Below are 18,974 nucleotides of genomic sequence, written 5' to 3' on the forward strand. Positions count from 1 at the left end.
ATTGATCTCTACTTTTGCTTGCAGACTTCTGATATTATTAATAGACTAAAAAAATTGTGGCAGGGATGATTTTGACATCGACACTGATCATATGGAAGGGTTTGATGTGCGTTACGGGGAATGAATTGCTTGTTGTGGTTGTGCTCTCTGGAAGTAGAAAACCTGTGTTTAAGAGGGTGAGTTATCCTGTCAAGTGTTCAAGATCACTATTATATGAGGTGCCAAAATTTTTCAAATCCCATCTACATATTGTATTGTTTGATGTTGGAAGTGGATGATTATTTTTGGTGCAATCGTAGTATATGCAATGCTTGCGTATTTGATAACTCATTAGAAACATGTGTTGTATTGGAATTGTATTCAAAATGCTATATCTAGTTTTGACAATTGATCTGTCAGATCATAATATACTAATAAGACATGTTTGTGTTTGTATTTTAAGCAACTTTATCCATTATTGACTTAAAATTTGAGCTTCCTATGACTACTATCTGACTCTTACTTTTTACCACATCTTTGTAACATCAACATCCAGTACCATCGACATCCATAGTTTTTCTTTGCTTTTTTTTTCCTGTCTTATAGTTTATTCTAGACTTAGTCATTTCACCCTTTCTGTTGTCTAATTATATTTATTTTTTTCCTTCCTGTTCAGAGCTTGTAGGTTTAAATTTGAGATCAGTTTGTTGTTTTGAAATAATATAGAACAAATGATAATGCATTCACCTTGCAGTAATGGATGGAGCCTTTTGTTTGTTTATTTTCCTCATTGGAAAAATACTGGAGTTCTTATTTTTAGCTTTAAATTTTAAAATCATTAAACAATTGAAGCATGATCAGAGTAGGATTTACCTGACTTTTGTACAGTCATACTCTTGGCAGGCAAAAGAAGATCGAAATAATTGTTAGTTCAATAACCTCGGTGGAGATCTATATTTAGTTTGAAAGTGAAGATCCAAGCCCATATATTTCCTTTTCCAGTTGATCAGCCATCCTAGAAAAGTTTAGGTTAGTAAGTAAATATGATTTTGTTAGAAATGAACCCCAACAATTTCTTTTGTGATAGTATGATGAGATTAAGGTTCACGTATGATGTAAAGAATAAAAAACTGAATTCAGTTGAGCACATATAATGTCTATTAGTATTAAATTATTTGTTTATGTGATCAATTGCATACCTGGTAATTTGCAGGGCGATATTATGTTCTTGTGCACGAGTGATAATCCAATTTGTCTGGGAAATAGTCGTTTTTAATGTTGATTTAAGTCATATATAAGCATTTTTAACTATACGTGAATTCCGTTTCTTCTTCCATGTACTATATTTAGGTGATATGGAGTTAACTAGACTGCAGTAGCTTGCACCCACTGTTGGTTCTTCTGATCATTCCATTTTATTGTTATCTTCTATAGTGGCATGACATCCCAATTGTCCATCGTGTAATTAAGGTAAGTGGTTCATTTTTCTTTAGCTAAGTCATATATTAGGGTATTTATGTTACTTTTCATATTTGTGAGGCTGAACATAGAGCTCGATGGTTCACTAATTTGGTTCCTCAGTATGGGGAATTGTTAGATAAATGTTTCATTTAATATTCTCCTTTTAAATTAGTTATTTCTTTCTCACCTATCTAGTAAGATAATTCTACTTGAGCACCATGTTTGAAAGAGCCATTTAAATTTGACCAGATGTTATATGACTGGTTTTGAGCTTTTATATGTTTCTGTTTCTAGGTTCACGAGTGACTTGACTCTTGAGAGATTGATATTCTTACAAAAGGTGCTAGAAATTTCAAATTCCTTTTCTCTACAATGAGTTGCTTTCAAATTTCAGCCTAGGGATTGATGCTGAATTTTAGACAATGTTCTTAGTATTTTAATGAAATAAAGCAGCAAGCTAAGTTTCTACAATATTATATCAAATTGTTAAGAGGGAGCTGTCTTCCAATGGATATTGATCATTTAATGACCCAGGATTCAGTGTCCTAAATATCCGGTGGTCCATCTTTCATTATCAATTTTGGTGCAATAGGCTTCTGTATGCTCATGGGCAACTTCGGGTTCAGTAGCATCACATAATGGGCAGGGCTGAAGTGTGAGTAGGGGGTGTAATAGTGTTGAGCTTGATTGAGCCTCCAAGCTCTGTTCAAGCTTGGATTGAAATTAGTTTCAAGTCCAACCTAAGATATCAAGCTTGAATTGATTAGATTCAATATAAGACTATTTCATCCTTGTGCCTATTTTGAGCTGCTTGATTCAAGTTTATTTCAAATCAAGCTTAATTCTAGCTTGTATAAAGCTTGACTTGAATCTGGGCTCTGTTCAAGCTTGGATTGAAATTAGTTTCAAGTCCAACCTAAGATATCAAGCTTGACTTGATTAGATTCAATATAAGACTATTTTATCCTCATGCCTATTTTGAGCTGCTTGATTCAAGTTTATTTCAAATCAAGCTTAATTCTAGCTTGTATAAAGCTTGACTTGAATCTGGCTTAAATTGGATCTTGGATAGTCTACACTTAATAAATTTAAATTAAACATGTAACCAAATTAAATTATTTATTTATTTATAATAATAAATATAAATTGAGCTCTGTCAAGCTTGTGATCAAGCTGGCTTGATTATTTTGACAGCCCTAATGGATGAGCATATCCTAGTCTAAAGATTTTTTTTATTCAACTACACTTTCTCTGTCCTGATATAATCTTTCAGGTTCTTCCTTTCAGATACAACTCCTTTCTTGAGATTGCTAAGCTCAACAAAATTTTGCCATATGTTGGGTGACCAAACATCATCATGACTGAGAAACTAAATATTGAACTTTGATGATGGTAGTCCTAATTATACCTGAATATTTACACCTTCAGATCTCAAGTTGTGTTCTTTTTGTAAGAATCATGAACCAAAAGAGTTCCTACTTGGAGAGGGGTGGATGGTGCACACCCTCTGCCCTATAATTCGAATTGCCAAGTAATCACAATGGAATTTACTGGTTGGTGCCGAATTTTCTGAATTTAATTAGTTTATTTGTATCGGTTATGAGAACCTTCATAGACTACAATGTCTCTTAGTATCATCTTCACCACATCTTGTATGGGTGGAAATGGATACATTTTCTTTTCCTTGCTTTCTTAATATGTAAGACATTTGCAGGGCATCCTTTTGATTCTGTCTATCACAGCATTTAATCCCAATTTTACTGAAAAAATAACATATATAAGATATCCTATTAGCAATTGAATACATTTGTCGATCATGTGAATACCTTAGAAAGTATGTATATTTTTTCTAATACATTCTGTTTTGCTCTTCAAATTTTCTTGTATGGTGACCAATCTGTTTTTCTTGCAGTACTTGCTCGTTGGTGCAGTAGGTTTGCTCCTAATTACCTCAAAGGAGTAATAGATGGAGGCGAGCCTGATTTAGTTGAAGAATAAGTTAATTTGTAGATAACGGTAATACTATTTTCTATCTATGCTTGAGGAGAGAGTTATGTTTTTTGTGTTTGGTTGCAATACCAGGATAAAGAGTCTTATCTTCCTTATATCAACGCTAACTTGGAATTGAAAAAAATAAATGAAGCTAGGGGGTTCGGTATTCATGGTAATAATACCATGAAAATGTTAATAATATTATAATATTAGTTACATCAGATTTGATAGTGTTCGGCTATAAAATATGAATAGAGGAATTCTCATATACAAAAATAAGGGGTCTTTTATTCTTCAATCAAACGTGATCCAAGTGTTTAGTGACAGCCTTTTGCATTGATTGTGTATCAGATATGTATTTACTACTATAATCTCCATATTGAGGCTTTCACGTGCTATTAGCAAATGTTTTAACTGCTGCTCAGCTTTCACCATAACGAATCATACTGCGGTAAAGAATTGGCATCTAAAATTTATTAATTTACTATACTGTTGATTTTTAGAACCGACAGAATTATCTACTCTAACTAAATTCCTGGTACAAGCTGAATTATACTTGTGTGGTTTCCATTGTATTGTTGCTTGGGATGATTATTATATAGATTGTGGGAGGCATTTGTTATAAATGGTGAAAAAACAATTAAAGTGAATGACTATGTGGTTTGTTTTGTCCATCACTGTCACTTTTCAGGGAAGGAAAAAAAAGCTGGAGAATTGGATACTAAAAAACAACACAGAATTATATGGTTTGATTGAAATGGCAAACACTAGCTGTCGTATACAAATGATGCACGATTGTTTAAGAAGTACACCCTACAACAACAGGGGATGAGCATAGTTTTCTAATGTCTTTGAATTCTTTTCTGTGGGGGACTTAATTTGTAGTTTGTGCCTCATCCATCAGCACACAAAAAGTAGCATGCGCGTTTCAGTTCCCATTTTCCGTCTGAAAGAAAGGAAATCATCAAGTTAAAAAGCCAAAGCCAGAGATTGCAAGCGGACTAGAATAATGAAAATAGAAAAATGATAATCTTGATTGGGTTCACAGTGGTGATGGCCTATCTACCATTCATCCACTCTTAACTTGCATAACCCTTTTAGGCAACACAATATTAAATGCTGGCACATAAAGCAGGCAGCCAACAAGCTCCTCAGGTTGTAAGAGCGCTCCTTCATCACATTGTAATAAGTGGATTTAATATTTAACTTGTTACCTTGGAGAGCAAGCAGGCACGGGCAGTGTTCAGCGAATTACTTGTCGCCCTTGTTTCCATCTTTATCCTTATCTTGCTTCTGCTGGGTATGGAGAATGGCATTACAAAAAGTTAGTCTGCAAGAAATATTAGAAAAAAGAAATGGAACTCATGCAACTAGTAAAACAGGACTTCATATTGAAGAGCTAACTCTTTAGTAAATGTTCCAAGCAACAAGAACCAATTAGCATAGTTACCATACCTCTGATTGTTGCAAAGAGGCCAGCAATTCTTTCACCGAGGGGTCATTTGGGTCAACACCAGGAAGCTGGGAGTTAAATAGTAATTAGCTTAACAAGAAAACAAAAGAATAGAGCTCCAAAAAGAAAATGCGGAACACATCTAAATGGACAAAACACTTTAGGTGTGTAATTTACCGAACTAAGGATAGAAGATACAAATGATTGGTCTCCCAGCACTGCATTTATCTCAGGATCAGTTGATGGATCCTTTGAATTCTCCTGCTTTGACATCTCTAAAGCTGCACACATAAGGTGCAGTATATGAAAATCAGCATATTCAATTAAAAGATAGTACAAAAAATGATAATAAAAAAAGCATTATTATACAACTGCATACCTCAAATTCACCAAAAAATTAATCAATGGCAGCATTCAGTAGATAAGACAAACAAATGTAGTTTAGACCTTAAAGATGCATAAAAAGTTATATTTTTCCATTCTTTATATAGACACATAAAGAGTAAGAATTAGAGGAAAATTATAAAGAAATCATGAAGCATTCAGTACTGATTAAGAGGAATAAAAAACATAACTATATACTACCTGCAATAAGTAATGGTAGTAAAAGTAATCTCTGTAATTGTTGACAGAAGCCATAAAAGCAAAAGTTCATTCTTTGTACTATAGGGTAATTGACTAAGTTTAGATCCCATTATATAAACAAATTCAAAATGATCTAGCATAATGCATCTTTCTAGAACAAAATCTGTTAAAAAGTATTTTTCCTGCATTATGTAACACTATAAAGCTTACACTGCAAACTAAGAAGTAACAACTAACCTAAAGACAACTGTTGGTCATCATTGCTAGCCTCAGACATGTCAGCATCTCTGACAGCTAGACCAGTAGACCTAGAATCATCCATGGACATTGCAAGAGCTTTCAGCAAGGCAGATTCATCATCCTGCTAGCATGTCATGTGAACAAAAAGCAACATAATTTTCCTATCAATACTTATGAATATCAAATCAGTAAGGATTGCTTTCAGTCTAAAGATTGAACTGTACAGCAAGTTTGGAATATTTAATATAATCCATGCATGATCATTCAGAAACAGTGGCAAACACTGGCCAGAGTCGCCATGATAAATCTCCAAAAGATAGATAAATACACTACAGTAAAGAAGATAATGAAATTAGAATGCAAAATTTCCTCAGCTGGAGGTTTCCGGAGGAATCTGAAGATAATTTATGCCTCTAAAGACATAGTAAGTTGGCAAACTTAAACTATCCTCAATATATGCAAATTTTCATACCCAAGATAACCAGAAATGTAGTTAGGAAACACACCGGTAAATTGTCTCTTTTATCATCAACTGCAAGATCTTCAGCCATTATATCACGAGAGCTTGAAGATTCCCCTCCTTTGTCTTGTTTAGCAGCATCCTCAGTTGTCTTTTTTGCAGCAGCTTCTTGCCTTGCCCTCTCCTCTTCCATTGAAACTCTAAGTGCAAGAGCTAGCTCAGGATCTATGTTAGGATCAACACCAAAATCAAAAGACGACAAGCCAGCAGCAGCAGTTGCAGCAGTAGCAAAACCACTTCCTCCGTCTCCATCACCAGTGAATATGGGTGTGCTGAAAATAAGAAATTATAAATCAAGTTGAGTGAATTCTACAAAGAACAGGAACCCAAAGTTCTTGTATCTACTAGTTACCTTATAAGTACATCAGAAAGATTGCTTGGACCAGGGGGGATGTGAACAAGGTGACTGCTATCATTGTTATTTACAGAAGCAAGGAGAGCTTCGAGCTTCTCAGGTTTAGCATCATCAGCTTCTCCAAAATTCACAATATCAAGAGCAACACTGTTTTTCTTCAACCTTTTGCCAATTGCCGCCAGCACTTTATTGTCATATTTAACCGGGCTATAAGAAAAAGTACACAGAATAGAAAAGTAAAAAAGGAATAGCCACATTAATATACCTATTTCTCTGTAAAAAAACAAGGCAGTATCATCGGATGTAATACCTTCCAGCAAAAACTATTATTCGTTGTTGCTGATTTTTGTTCTGGCGGTGCTTAAGAGCAAGCTGAGCAACTTGTATGCCTGATGTCATGTTCACCTCACCACCCACCTCCAGTCCTATATACCAACAATTTAATATGACAAGATGTCTTACGAATTTATGATGGGTAATGGATAAACTTAGCAGGACATCCATGTCACCAATAAACAAAGTTCAAATTTGACTCCACTCGATCAACATATCAGCTTCTGATTCCAAAAAGATCATAACTGATAATTAATGATCCTTATATTGGATTATAAAGAGAAATTAAAGATAACACATATACCAAAAACTTAGCACATATAGATACCAATCCAAATACAGAACTCCTATATTGATGGCATGGGTCCTAAACATATTGGCTAGAGAACCACAGAGAAAACCAACATTATGATTTCCTAATGAAGATTTAAAAGCTAATTTATAATCAGGCTCATAGTTTCCAGTTTCGGCCGATCCCGATCCTGATACTGATAAGGCTAGCTCCTATATGCCAAGACTGAGAACATAGAAATACATTACATAAGAGAAACTAATGTAATTTCATAAACTGAATATTGAAGTTATATTAAAGCTCAAACTTCAATGCCTTATTCAGAAGGCAATTTATTTGTATCAGCTTGAACAACACAATGATTAAAAACACTTTGAGAATTTCCAACATAACGTCTTACGAGAATTTCAACTCCTCATTTTCACCCCTGATTTCAAAAAATTCTCTTCCCTCAAGCATCTACTAGCTTGTAGTCTAAAACTACCAAAAAAATTACCAAATAAGTGAGGCAGCAGTATGAAATCAACCTAAAAAACATACCATGCATGCAAGCTAGGATTTTTCCAAGATCGCTAGTCGGGGTGACCAAAACGCGCACACCTTTACCCGCCATCGTCAGGACGCCAACCGTATTCTCCGGGTTCGACTGCAGGAATAAAAAAAAAACTCAAATCAGTTCCGCAAACCCATAATGAATAAAAAAGATTAGGGAATAACGAAGTCAAAACCAAAACCCTAAATTCCATCCAAAGGGGGAAGAGGATGAAGATGAATCGTAGGCACACCTGCGTTTTAGCTCCGCAGATGAGATTGATGGCGTCGGCTTGGGCTTGGAGTCGGGTCGGCGTGTAATCACCATTCCTCATCCACTCCGAGTTATCGATACAGATCATGGTGGCCTGCGAGCAAGAGAAAGAAGCCAAACGCCACGGATTCAGCAAGCAGAAGAGAAGAAACTCAAGCAACGTTAAGACGAAATAATAAGGAGAGGAGACGAAGGTGGTTTCGACCTCGAGAACCATCGCGACGAAGCCCTAATCGAGCGATCGAGAGAGAAGCCAGTGACAAAGACGAAGTTTTTAGATGCTTGTTTAATTTAGAAGCTCTAAGGACGAGTCGTCGACTCGTAGCTGTGGAAACGGGTCGGATCTAATTTCGCACCCGTATTTGGATGTCGTTATAGATCCGATAACAAGAGTATGAGTCATAGTTCGCGCTACGATACGTATTTGACGACTCTGATCCTGTTTTGAAAGAAATATACGAAATTATATGATTTGAATTGCGAATTTAAGACTTTCTCAACCCACAAATTTTTTTTTTAAAAAAAAGGCTTGAGAATTTAAGTCAGATTTAAATAATCTAGTTAGCAATCTATAGGAAAATAACTAGGATCAAATAGTAATAGAGAGTAGAGACAATCTTTTAAATAAAAATGAAAGTAGAGAGAGATCCTGAACTATGTTTCAATGTAAGAAGATACTAATTTTTAACGAGTAAATGAGAATATGCAAAGGTTCCAATTATATGATAATTATATCTTACATTAATCAATGAAGGAACAACAGGGATCCGGAAAGTACAATTTAATTGTTATTCCACCACCAGGTAAAGGGGCATTGATTTGAAATACCAGCTGAATGCCAACACAAGTCAAGCTAAAATCTGAGCAATTCTCCAATTCTACAGCAACTCAAAGCACATGAAATCAACCAATTTAATCAATTTATTACAAGCAGCTCAATAAAGGTGATCAAGGGAAGCATTTGGAACATGACTACCTTGTGGCCCAATGAAAAATAAGAAGAAAGTTATGGCCTGAAATAAATATAAAATAACATCGGTCGGTTCTCAAGCTGTTGTCAAAATTATTCATTACATAATTCCATATCTGCTGGACCCATTTTTGGGGAGCCATTATGTGGATTTAATCTGAATCTCAAATTTAAGAGGGAACAGAACAGTTAGCCACAGGACTTAACAAGCTTTGAACTTCTTTAAGCTAAATAAACCTTTGAAGTTGCAATTTTACTTGAAGTTGTGGATTCTTTTCGCTGAGTCGAGAGTGTTAGATAAAAGCATTGCAATGGTCATTGGACCAACCCCACCAGGAACAGGCGTAATAGCGGAGGCTATCTTCGAGACCTCTTCATAACAGACATCACCCACTAGCCGGTAACCTCGGGGACTTTCGGGGTCCTGAAAAATATATGCTCATTTCTTCAATAGCAGAACGCCACTCAATTAAATGAAAATAGCTCAGTGCAGTGCCCAGACACAGGTATTGTACAAATAACTGAAAAGAAGAATATTATAATTCGTTTCATATAGCAAGAAGTGAGTCTCTGTCTCTTACATCAATTGGATTAATCCCAACATCTATCACGACTGCACCAGGCTTTATCCAGCTACCTCTTACCAGATTGGCGACTCCAACAGCTGCAATGACAATATCGGCTTGTCTGGTAATTTCCTCAGGGTTCTTAGTGTAAGAATGCACAATGCTGATAGTTGCATTTGCTTTCTGACAAAGTTATTGATACCCAAAATTTCCAGTGAGAAGGATAACAGAAGGATAGATGCTTATTCCACTGTCCAAAGAAAAATGTTATAGTCGAAGATGAAGGTACATACTTGCAATAAAAGTGCAGCAGGCATCCCAACAATATTGCTCCGGCCAACTACAACAGCTCGTTTCCCCTTGATATCAACAGCATACCTGTGCAGCAACTCCATGCATCCTTTGGGAGTACAAGGAACAAATAAGGGTTCCCTACCTTGCATTGCAAGACGGCCGATATTCAGCGGATGGAAACCATCAACATCTTTCTCAATACTAACAGCATTTAAAATGCTCTGTTCATTCATATGCTGCAGCATAACAAACAACAATAGGTAATTAGATGAAAAAAGAAATCCCACATATTCCAATTATGAGAAGGAAAGACTAGAGTACAATTTATTGGGTAAGTCAAGCACTTTATTATGCCACCAAAGAAACAAGGTCACCGATCTATATGTGGATTAGATATTTAATAAAGCCGCACATGGCAACATCTTGGCAATATTGCACATGCGTTTGGTTTTTCACTTAACTGACTACAAAAATATTTCAAAAATCAAAAGAATTTGTAATATTAACTATCTCCTTCCAAGAAACAGCCCCTGCAAAAATGCCGAAAACAGATAAGCTGAAATAGCATGAGGTGGCATTTTTGCACCACTCACAACATTAGCATCATTAAAGAATCTTTCAAACAACATGTTGGATCATCCCAAACAATCACAGCTTACAAAGTCCATGGAAGATCACACAAACTTTTACTAGCGATAACCAATCTAACACCATCTTTACGTGAAGTGTGGGTAAATGCCTGGAAGAAAGCAAAATGACGAAAGCAAGAAGCTCACTGTGTAACCTAAAATAACAGTTGGTGGATAGGTGTAACTATGTTAGAAGAATTCTTTAGGAATTGAAAGGCTGGCCACAAGGAGAAGTATGATATGTGAAGTAAAAGCTAGAAGTGTGGTGGGGTTGATAGTTCTCAAACTTTAGACAGGATATAATAGTTGAAATTTGAAAACTATCCCAACTCTATTTTAAAAAAATTTAATTGATGAAAAAGCATCCTGACTATTCATCAGTATTTATTACTGCCCCAATTCAGTAAGAGATTATTCTTCCATAATATCAGTGACGCAATTATGATGTTAGACCAGGAAAAGTGTGTCAGCATAACATGCAACAAAAGAACCTTAAAAATATCTGACTCTTTTGAGACAAACAAAAGAAAAAGTTATTCAAAGTTCATGCACAAATAATCGTCATAAACTATAAAGAATTATATTTCTTAGCAAGCATAATAAGCTTTCTTACCAACTGAATGATTAAATCATGAGACTTACACGAGGTAGAGGCAACTGAACCAAAATCCCGTGAACTGATGGATCATCATTAAAGCCTGATATATGCTTAAGAACCTCTTCCTCTGTGCTATCCTCAGGCAAGTGAACTTCATAGGACTTGATACCAACAGCTTCACAAGCTTTCTTCTTGTTACGGACATAAGTTTGAGAATCTTTCCTTGCCCCAACTAGAATGACTGCTAATCCAGGAACTATACCAATTGCGTCTTTCATCTTAGCTATTTCTCCAGCTATTTCATCTTTAATTTGCTTTGCCACCATCTTCCCATCAATAAGCTTAGCAGAAGTATCAGTAGTCATAGCCACTAAGAAGGCAAACAAACAATGCTTGAGCAACTAATATCTGACAACAAGGTAAGATTGATGGAATTTGGAAAAGATGAATAGTTACTTAGTTAGAGATGTATAATAAAAGATAGAAGCAAACACATCTAATTTGACTTGCAGTAGCAAGCTGAAATTTTCAAATAATATTTAGAGGTTCCACAAGATGAAAGACAACTTTTACCTTAGAAGATTATCTTTTTTTTAAATCGTCAAATGAACATTAAACTCAGACTGAAATAGTGAAATTTAAACAGGTAATCATATAAAAACAATTCTCTACACTTAAACAAGGAATTGACTCAAAAACCATAAACTATTATCTCATTCTTTAGCTTGCAAGAAAGATTTTATATGGGTAAATTATATTTTACTTCGTGTAATTTTGCCCGATTTCAATTTGCCCATGTACCTTTAACTTAAGCACTTAATCCTTTGTGGTCTAAACTAAGTCATAACCGTTAGTCAATTATTAGCGGAGATATAAAAAGACAAAATTACTCCCCAAAAAATAGAACTTGATTTGATGATGCAGGAATAGTTTGGTCATATAGTAACTTACTCATGGTAAAAAATATAGACCAATGAAAATAGAGGTAATTTGGTCATTTATATTGGATGAAAAATCTAAAGGTTGCGATTTGGCATAGACAACAAAGGAGTTGAATGTTTAGATTTGAAGTACAGGAGCGAATATTGAAATCGGGTCAAATCACAACCAAAGGGAAGTAAATTATAATTGGCCTATTTTACATTTTAGGGAGCTTTTCATTGCGGAAATTGAAACTTCTAAGTAACAGTGCACTACTATATATCTAGACTCGTGATTCCAGTTTTCTGGAATAGGAAGAGCAATAATGGAACGAGGGGAAAATGGTAAGAGAGATAATGAAGGAAAGGCACACTCTATGGATTGAAAAAGAGAGTCCATTAGGAGTGCAGCTAGTTGGGAGGTGGACTAAGATAAAAGGGCACTACTAGTTTCTTCAAGACTAGACTTTTCCCCCCAGACTCTCCTTTAAACCATTTCTAGACCTGCTTCTTTTAAACATGAAAGATTTACCTTGCACACAGTAGCTTACAACAAGGTAGAGAAAGCATGACCTAATTCATGTCGAGGTATCTACTATATCAAGAAGCAAGAAAAGATGCCAGCTTTCCACCATTGTTCTCTACCTTACAAGTGGTGAAAAAAGAAAGAAAAAGAAAGCAACCGAAGTGAAGTCGTCGAAATAGAACCTGGAGTGACCGCGGACAAGCTCCAAAACCGCGAGGCGGCGGAGCGAGACGAGGTCGGGCTCGGAGGCCGCAACGGAATCGAAACAGAGCGGTGGAACCGGAAGTCTTGAGTGTGTAGCTTCCTGTGGAAGGGAAGAAGACGTGCGGTGGCCGAGGAGGAGCAGTCGGAGAGAATCGAGGAAGCCATGCCCCGACTAGTAAAGGAGAAGGTAATAATGAAAAATAAAAAAGGGGGATTTTTAGGGTTTGGAAGGAAAAGAGGGAGGAGACGGCGGAGAACAAGAACGGGCGGTATTTCTCCCACTGTCCGGCGGATGACGGCGAGAATAAATCGGTGGCAGAGTGGAGGGTATTTTAACGGCGCGGAAAGGCATCCCAACCGGGCCGGACCCATGAGGATCCGAATCCAACTTGAATAACTAGGCGAATAAGAAGATATTATTTTTATCCAAGCCTGCTTATTCGTGAACGAGGTGAATAATTTCTTTTTTTTTTTTATCATTCATAAGCCCGAAGGCTAGATATGGGCTGGACAAAGGGCAAACCCTCCCTAGATACACAGGCACTTTAGGCCCCACCGAACTCTTTAGCTATCTAGTCTAGGCTTCAAGCCATATGCGTCGCCGAACAATTGCTTCGAATCAAACGCCCCCGAAGGCTAGATATGGGCTGAACAAAGGGCAAACCCTCCCTAGATACAGAGGCACTTTAGGCCCTACCGAACTCTTTAGCTATCTAGTCTAGGCTTCAAGCCATATGCATCGCCGAACAATTGCTTCGAATCAAACGCCGTCGAGACCTGCTCCAAGCCGTTGCGTTGTCAAGCTGTTCTTCCAAGCTAACCGCACTGCCGAGCCATCAACTGAATCGAGCCAAGTCACCAAACTACCAACCACCAAACAATTTCTCCACAATATTGCTTGGGGTTGGAGTTGAACTCATGACCTCCTTGGTCATGAGCAAGATACCTACCAACTCTTCTAGAGTTGGTTGGTGAGGTGAATAATTTCACTTGGCATTAAAGTATTAGAGGAACTTCACTAGCAGTACAAACAATACATGCCACAGAAACTGGGATATCACTCTTATGTCTTAAGTGAGAAAAATTGCATGTTACAAGATAATACTCCTAGCAAACAACAAACTAACAATCGACTCAAAACTCAGAAGATATTAATCCGACCAACTATTTCCTATAGTTCTTCAGATCAAGTGGAAGTCGTAGTGCAAGCATCCACCCTATCGGATTCATTTTGATAGTGAAACTGCTTCATGATGTTGGGGATTGTGACACCGAAATCTCACATTTCCTCATCCCATTTGCTCTTGGGTATCTCCCCTGAGTCAGCAATTAGAACCTTTTTCCTGGGTTTACCATTGTAAGTCCCAGCTCCTCCCTCGATCGCGTAGACGGTATCCATGCCCTGAATCACCTTGCCAAAGGCGACATGCTCGCCGTCCAGCCTAGGAAGCCAGAATTGTTGGACATTTATCAATTAAATTCACTCCTAGCTTTCACAGGTTCTGAGATCAATCCTTACCAGCTTGTCTTAATTGTGGTTATGAAGAACTGAGATCCATTGGAATCTGGCCCTGAGTTCACCATAGAAACAATACCTACAAGAAGAACGAACATTTAAAATGACAGTGAATATTAGAAAACAGCAGATATATTGTCTCAACTCTCAAGTCCATCAAACATGACAGACAAAGGATAGAAAGCATTGCAAATTTTGAATATCTTTTGCTCTTAACTTAAACAGGACACATTGAAATTAAAGAAAAACAGATAGATCTGGGTAACTGAAATTTTCATTTTGGCATAGTATTCTTCCATGATCTGTTTGCATTTCTAGGTGTATCAACCTAATTTCTGACAAATCCTTCCTTCTTTAACATAAAAGTTGTTTTCTAACCAAATTGCTGGAAATATAATAGTTCAGTTGGTATGTCAGAGCATAATTACTACCTAACAACCCATCATACTGATAGCTCAGGCTCACTGAAATTTTGTAAAGTAGGATCAAACCTTTCGAAGCTTTTAAATCATTCAGCAGGCAAGATGATGTTGCAGCATATGAGAAAGATAAACAAGTTCCAGTAGAATCTTAGCATTTTCTATTTACTTCGCATGACGAGAATACAAAGAACTATATCCAGGAGAAATGAATGCAGTTTAGTTATTTGCATAATTATCATCTTGAGCTGGACACATATTCAACCAAGAAATAGAATTCATCAATTGAATATCTAAACCTGCTTGCGAATGTTTTACGATGAAGTTCTCATCAGGAAAGGTGCCACCATATATAGATTCTTTGCCCCTTCCATCACCATAAGTGATATCACCACCTTGTATCATAAAACCAGAAATTATGCGATGAAATGGTGTTCCCTTATAGTGAAGAGGTTTTCCATTGGGCCCATTGCCATTTTCACCTGCCAAGCATATAATGATTAATGACATCACATAACTTCTGAAAGAGCTCATTTTCTTAAATTATTTCATGTCTCTTGCAGTCTAAAGGAAACAACTATCAAAACAATACATTTGAATCATTACAGTTCAGACTTCAGAATACTTTCGAAATAACTATGAGAGTCAAGTACCTGTGCAAAGAGCCCTGAAATTTTCTGCCGCACCACAAAAAGAGAGCGTCAGACGTCACCTTGGAAAATGGGTCATGAATTCAAAAGGCAAAAGATAATTAATATGGAAGGAATATATGAAGACCTCTGACATAAATACAACATTAATAACAAGGTTGATCATCAGGTTAAATATTATAAGCAGGCTAGAGCTTGATTTGTGCAGACAGAATAAGGGGGGCGATGAAAAATGAATGCTCATGAGAGATATGGGTACATAATAAATATAACTCATGGCCACTAAGAACTCAACACATGAAGGACTATTCAGCTCAGAAGTTCCACGGCATTTTATCAGATGTTTTAAGGCCTTCAGTGACAGGGAGCCCCAAAGCTTTGCCCAGATTGGACCAACTTTTCCCTCTAATGTTGGAATACTATCATAATGGCAGGGCACTCAAATGTCTTACAAACTGATCTGACATCATTAATAGATGGCTCTATAAAAGCACTACAGCCACATGTAGGGGAAAGATAATAACAAAATTCGGCCAAAGTTGCAGTAGGCACATAACTCTCTCCTGAAGTCGCAGATAATAAGACCCAAAAAAAAAAAACGGAGGTGGCAGAGGAATGAAACTGTGCAGAAATAGGTTCCATTGGCTTTGGAAAAAGAAACCTCGCAACTAGATATCGCACATAACCATTTAATAAATCCAAATTAAAAAACAGTCATCTATATTAAATTTGTAATCTGGAAGTATAGGTAGAACCAATTTGGTGCAACGTAGAAATGATACAGAAGAAAAGGAACATCAGCATACCAACAGTTTTTGGCACCAGCTCTCCATACAATCCAATAACAATTCTACCTGCACAGAAATTGAAGAAAAATGTAAAGATAATATCTATCTACCTATCTAGCTATCTGTGTGTGTGTGTGTATATTGATGCGGACATCACTGATAGGACGTGATGGCGTGTGTACCAGCGCAGGAGGCGCCGACAGTTGATGATCCCTCCTATAGAGATCTGGTTCTGATTTTTATTTATTTAGGGTATCTTTTGTTTATTTCCTATGTAGGGTGTTTTTTGCTTAATTCCATTGTAGGTCTATATATAGACCCGTTATATTTCCTTTGGAACTTAATGAAAGTTTATATGATTTATTCTCTAGAGGATTTTGGTGTGAAACTATTTTTTTTGGTGGAAGTGTGAAACCCCATTCCTTCCTTTCTTATTTCTCTATTTCATCTTTCTCCACCACGTTTTGCACCATATATATATATATATATATATATATATATAAAGATGTATAGAAGCATCGGCAGCAATTTAAAGCTCAAGGCATGATATCTGCCTAGGCAGCTGTGGCAAAAACTTTTAAAAGCAGCAGGCTATTTGACCAAATTACACAATTACAAGTTAGCAATATGAGTGGCAAGTCATAGTTGAAAAAAAAAATGGAGAGAGTATCATGCAGAATGGTCACACTTATGAACAAAAAAAATTGCTTACATATCCATCATATATAGCATTCGACCATTAATTGGAGCAGTTGACTCAGATGATTATTCAAACTTAAAATAAAGAGATGACATAATAAGAAAAGAATAAGTTTCAGATAATTGAACTGAGAAAGAAACGAGAGTAGCAGTGAATTAAGATATATGCTAGAATAGATAATAGAGAACTAAAGAAGCATGCGGATAGAATTAACATATCATATAATGCAGTTGGAAGAAGCATGCGGATAGAATTACCTATGTGCTGCCCATCAATGTCAACATCCAAGTAAACTCTATGCGTTATTTCAGGCAACTTTTCCACCTTAATCCCTCCCTGCACAAAAAAGAAAATACACGAAAATTAGACAAAATCTTTTAAATTTTACAAAATTTTCAGGGCTAAATTTCTCAGGAGAAAATTATCCCCGCAATAAGACTGGCTGCTGCGGATCTCCACCGAGATCACAATACCTAACAAAAACCCCCATCCACCCACAAAATTATACTCCCATTTCGATCCAAACTGTGACTGCGAGATGGTTCGAGCAAGATCGAGAGAAGGATAGTAGCAACACGGGATCGGATAGCAAGAAATAGATAGGAAGTGAGGGAGTTACTGCACCTGCTTGCGGGAGACGGAGAAGGCGAGGAAGACGATGCCAAGGACGACTAAGGCGATGATGCCCTTTCGAAGCATCGTGGCCTCGTTCTCGTTCACCGGAGTTCCTCTTCACTCACTACACCATCACCATTACCTCTCCTCTCTCTTCTTTCTCGATTTTGGGAGCAATCGAATCGACCGAGCGAGAGAAGTTAACAGAATCGAGCTAGAAATTGCGATCAAGTGAGATTAATTCCCAAATCAGCTAAGACCAATTTAGATTTCGACTCGAAGTCAAGGGCCAACCTAGTTGGGCAGCAAACCATGGGGCCTGAGAAAACTGGGCCAAAGCCCGACTCGGATCCTCTTAGGCACAGCCGGACCCGACCCGACCCGGATATCTATTGGACTGGGTCGGGTCTAAATCTTGTCTAAGCCCGACCCAATCCGATCCGACCAAGCACGTAGCACCCGACCAATCTATTAGATTAAAAATTTTATTTAAATTATTTAAATTTTTTACCACCTTCTTAACGAAAGCACTCAATATAAAACGCATGCAGGTTAAATATATTTAAAATTTGATTCAAAGGTTGTTAGGTACGATTAGAGTGGAAAGCAGTCCATTTAATCTTTTTCTAAAAAGTAAATATATGAGAGACCAATTATACAATTTGGCTTCCTAAATAATTTAGTTTATTTCTAATAAAATTTTAAATCAATTGAGGCTTAGCAAGAGACTGGATTGGGCCAAGTCCAAACCCGGGCCATGGCACATGAGCACCCCTAAAGCCCAACTGTGGGATTGCGTTTGAGTTTAGTACCATATCGATAAATTGATAAAGAAACTCGCTACTTATAAAAAGAGGAGTTGGTACATGTGGCACGACCTTACTTGAACAGGATCTGTTCTATAGGCTCGTACCACTGTATCCTTTAGTGTAAAGGAGACAGGCAACTCAGTCTGGTGGATGAAACATGACCTCACTGCCAGAGCGTGATTAATGGTTGAGATCCTTCGGGATTACGGCTGTAGAGGATCGTTCTCAGCTTGGCTGCCGCCGGGCTGGGGTGGCTGTGAGGTTGTCTGACAGACAATCAAATTTTTTTTTTATTTTTTTCCTTCCTATTTTTGAACCCCTTTTTGATGGATAGTTAGGTATTTGGTTGATGCGTGATAGATGTTTGATAGGTGGCCTGAGAGATTAGATGAATAACAGAGAATGGCAAATGTTCCGCCTGTGGCCTTGCTCCACTTTACTTGGATGAATCACTACAGATACACGCTCGTTTCAGCTCTGTACAACGCGATTAATGCTGAATATTACGTAGGAGATAGAGCCAAAAGCCAAAATGTATCCTTAGTTCAACAAATGAGCAGTCGATTTTGATCCATTTTACGAACAAGATTTATACATATGTATACCAACACAGGGAAAATGAATGAATATTCTCAGTTTATAACTTAAAAGTAAGCCGCCGGAAAAGGTTGTCTCTCAGTATTACAGTACTGTGATTCTGAATGACTGTTAAAGGTTTAGATGGTCTGGAATGTGGTTCTGGATGTTTTGTTATA

At 37.0% G+C, this 18,974-nt stretch overlaps 3 protein-coding genes and 1 non-coding gene across 7 annotated transcripts; 1 reads left to right on the forward strand and 3 right to left on the reverse strand.

Moving 5' to 3' along the window:
• Nucleotides 1-4,151: 4,151 nt before the first annotated feature.
• On the reverse strand, nucleotides 4,152-8,358 carry LOC140788936 (26S proteasome non-ATPase regulatory subunit 4 homolog). 4 transcript variants are annotated; one of them, XM_073138483.1, is made up of 11 exons: nucleotides 8,221-8,358; nucleotides 7,996-8,109; nucleotides 7,751-7,856; nucleotides 6,896-7,010; nucleotides 6,583-6,792; nucleotides 6,217-6,502; nucleotides 5,708-5,831; nucleotides 5,063-5,166; nucleotides 4,888-4,953; nucleotides 4,647-4,725; nucleotides 4,152-4,378 (listed from the first exon to the last, which is right to left on the reverse strand). In XM_073138483.1, exons 1-10 carry the CDS (start codon nucleotides 8,230-8,232, stop codon nucleotides 4,684-4,686), a joined length of 1,179 nt encoding a protein of 392 aa, XP_072994584.1. In that variant the 5' UTR covers nucleotides 8,233-8,358; the 3' UTR covers nucleotides 4,152-4,378; nucleotides 4,647-4,683. The 4 variants fall into 4 exon arrangements, with proteins under 4 accessions (XP_072994584.1, XP_072994583.1, XP_072994582.1 ...); XM_073138482.1 differs by having other exon boundaries at nucleotides 4,647-4,728; XM_073138481.1 differs by having other exon boundaries at nucleotides 5,708-5,834.
• Nucleotides 8,359-8,891: 533 nt separating this feature from the next.
• On the reverse strand, nucleotides 8,892-13,040 carry LOC140788654 (bifunctional protein FolD 4, chloroplastic). The gene is made up of 5 exons (XM_073138014.1): nucleotides 12,701-13,040; nucleotides 11,117-11,442; nucleotides 9,845-10,081; nucleotides 9,567-9,734; nucleotides 8,892-9,409 (listed from the first exon to the last, which is right to left on the reverse strand). Exons 1-5 carry the CDS (start codon nucleotides 12,885-12,887, stop codon nucleotides 9,239-9,241), a joined length of 1,089 nt encoding a protein of 362 aa, XP_072994115.1. The 5' UTR covers nucleotides 12,888-13,040; the 3' UTR covers nucleotides 8,892-9,238.
• Nucleotides 13,041-13,760: 720 nt separating this feature from the next.
• Nucleotides 13,761-17,731, reverse strand: LOC140788655 (peptidyl-prolyl cis-trans isomerase CYP21-1). The gene is made up of 7 exons (XM_073138015.1): nucleotides 17,420-17,731; nucleotides 17,053-17,131; nucleotides 16,114-16,161; nucleotides 15,311-15,334; nucleotides 14,957-15,139; nucleotides 14,242-14,317; nucleotides 13,761-14,164 (listed from the first exon to the last, which is right to left on the reverse strand). Exons 1-7 carry the CDS (start codon nucleotides 17,492-17,494, stop codon nucleotides 14,002-14,004), a joined length of 648 nt encoding a protein of 215 aa, XP_072994116.1. The 5' UTR covers nucleotides 17,495-17,731; the 3' UTR covers nucleotides 13,761-14,001.
• A 552-nt stretch (nucleotides 17,732-18,283) lies between these two features.
• On the forward strand, nucleotides 18,284-18,495 carry LOC140789997 (small nucleolar RNA U3). The gene has a single exon (XR_012109297.1). It is a non-coding gene; the product is annotated as a small nucleolar RNA U3 (small nucleolar RNA).
• The last annotated feature ends 479 nt before the right edge of the window (nucleotides 18,496-18,974 follow it).

Source organism: Typha latifolia, chromosome 5 (assembly GCF_019914945.1).
Source record: "Typha latifolia isolate L0001 chromosome 5, TyphaL0001v2, whole genome shotgun sequence".
Lineage (NCBI taxonomy): Eukaryota > Viridiplantae > Streptophyta > Magnoliopsida > Poales > Typhaceae > Typha > Typha latifolia.

Excerpts from the sequence above, each read along its gene's own strand:
- LOC140788655 (XM_073138015.1), bottom strand. The coding sequence starts at position 17,494 with ATGCTTCGAAAGGGCATCATCGCCTTAGTCGTCCTTGGCATCGTCTTC. Across the intron at positions 17,132-17,419 it reads TCTCCGTCTCCCGCAAGCAG|GGAGGGATTAAGGTGGAAAA; the intron begins GTGCAGTAACTC and ends TTTTTTGTGCAG. Across the intron at positions 14,165-14,241 it reads ACCACAATTAAGACAAGCTG|GCTGGACGGCGAGCATGTCG; the intron begins GTAAGGATTGAT and ends CTGGCTTCCTAG.
- LOC140788654 (XM_073138014.1), bottom strand. The coding sequence starts at position 12,887 with ATGGCTTCCTCGATTCTCTCCGACTGCTCCTCCTCGGCCACCGCACGT. Across the intron at positions 11,443-12,700 it reads CTTGTCCGCGGTCACTCCAG|TGGCTATGACTACTGATACT; the intron begins GTTCTATTTCGA and ends TTGCCTTCTTAG. Across the intron at positions 10,082-11,116 it reads TTCAGTTGCCTCTACCTCGT|CATATGAATGAACAGAGCAT; the intron begins GTAAGTCTCATG and ends GTTATGCTGCAG.
- LOC140788936 (XM_073138480.1), bottom strand. Across the intron at positions 7,857-7,995 it reads TCTGCGGAGCTAAAACGCAG|TCGAACCCGGAGAATACGGT; the intron begins GTGTGCCTACGA and ends TTATTCCTGCAG. Across the intron at positions 4,954-5,062 it reads TATCTTCTATCCTTAGTTCG|CTTCCTGGTGTTGACCCAAA; the intron begins GTAAATTACACA and ends TTTAACTCCCAG.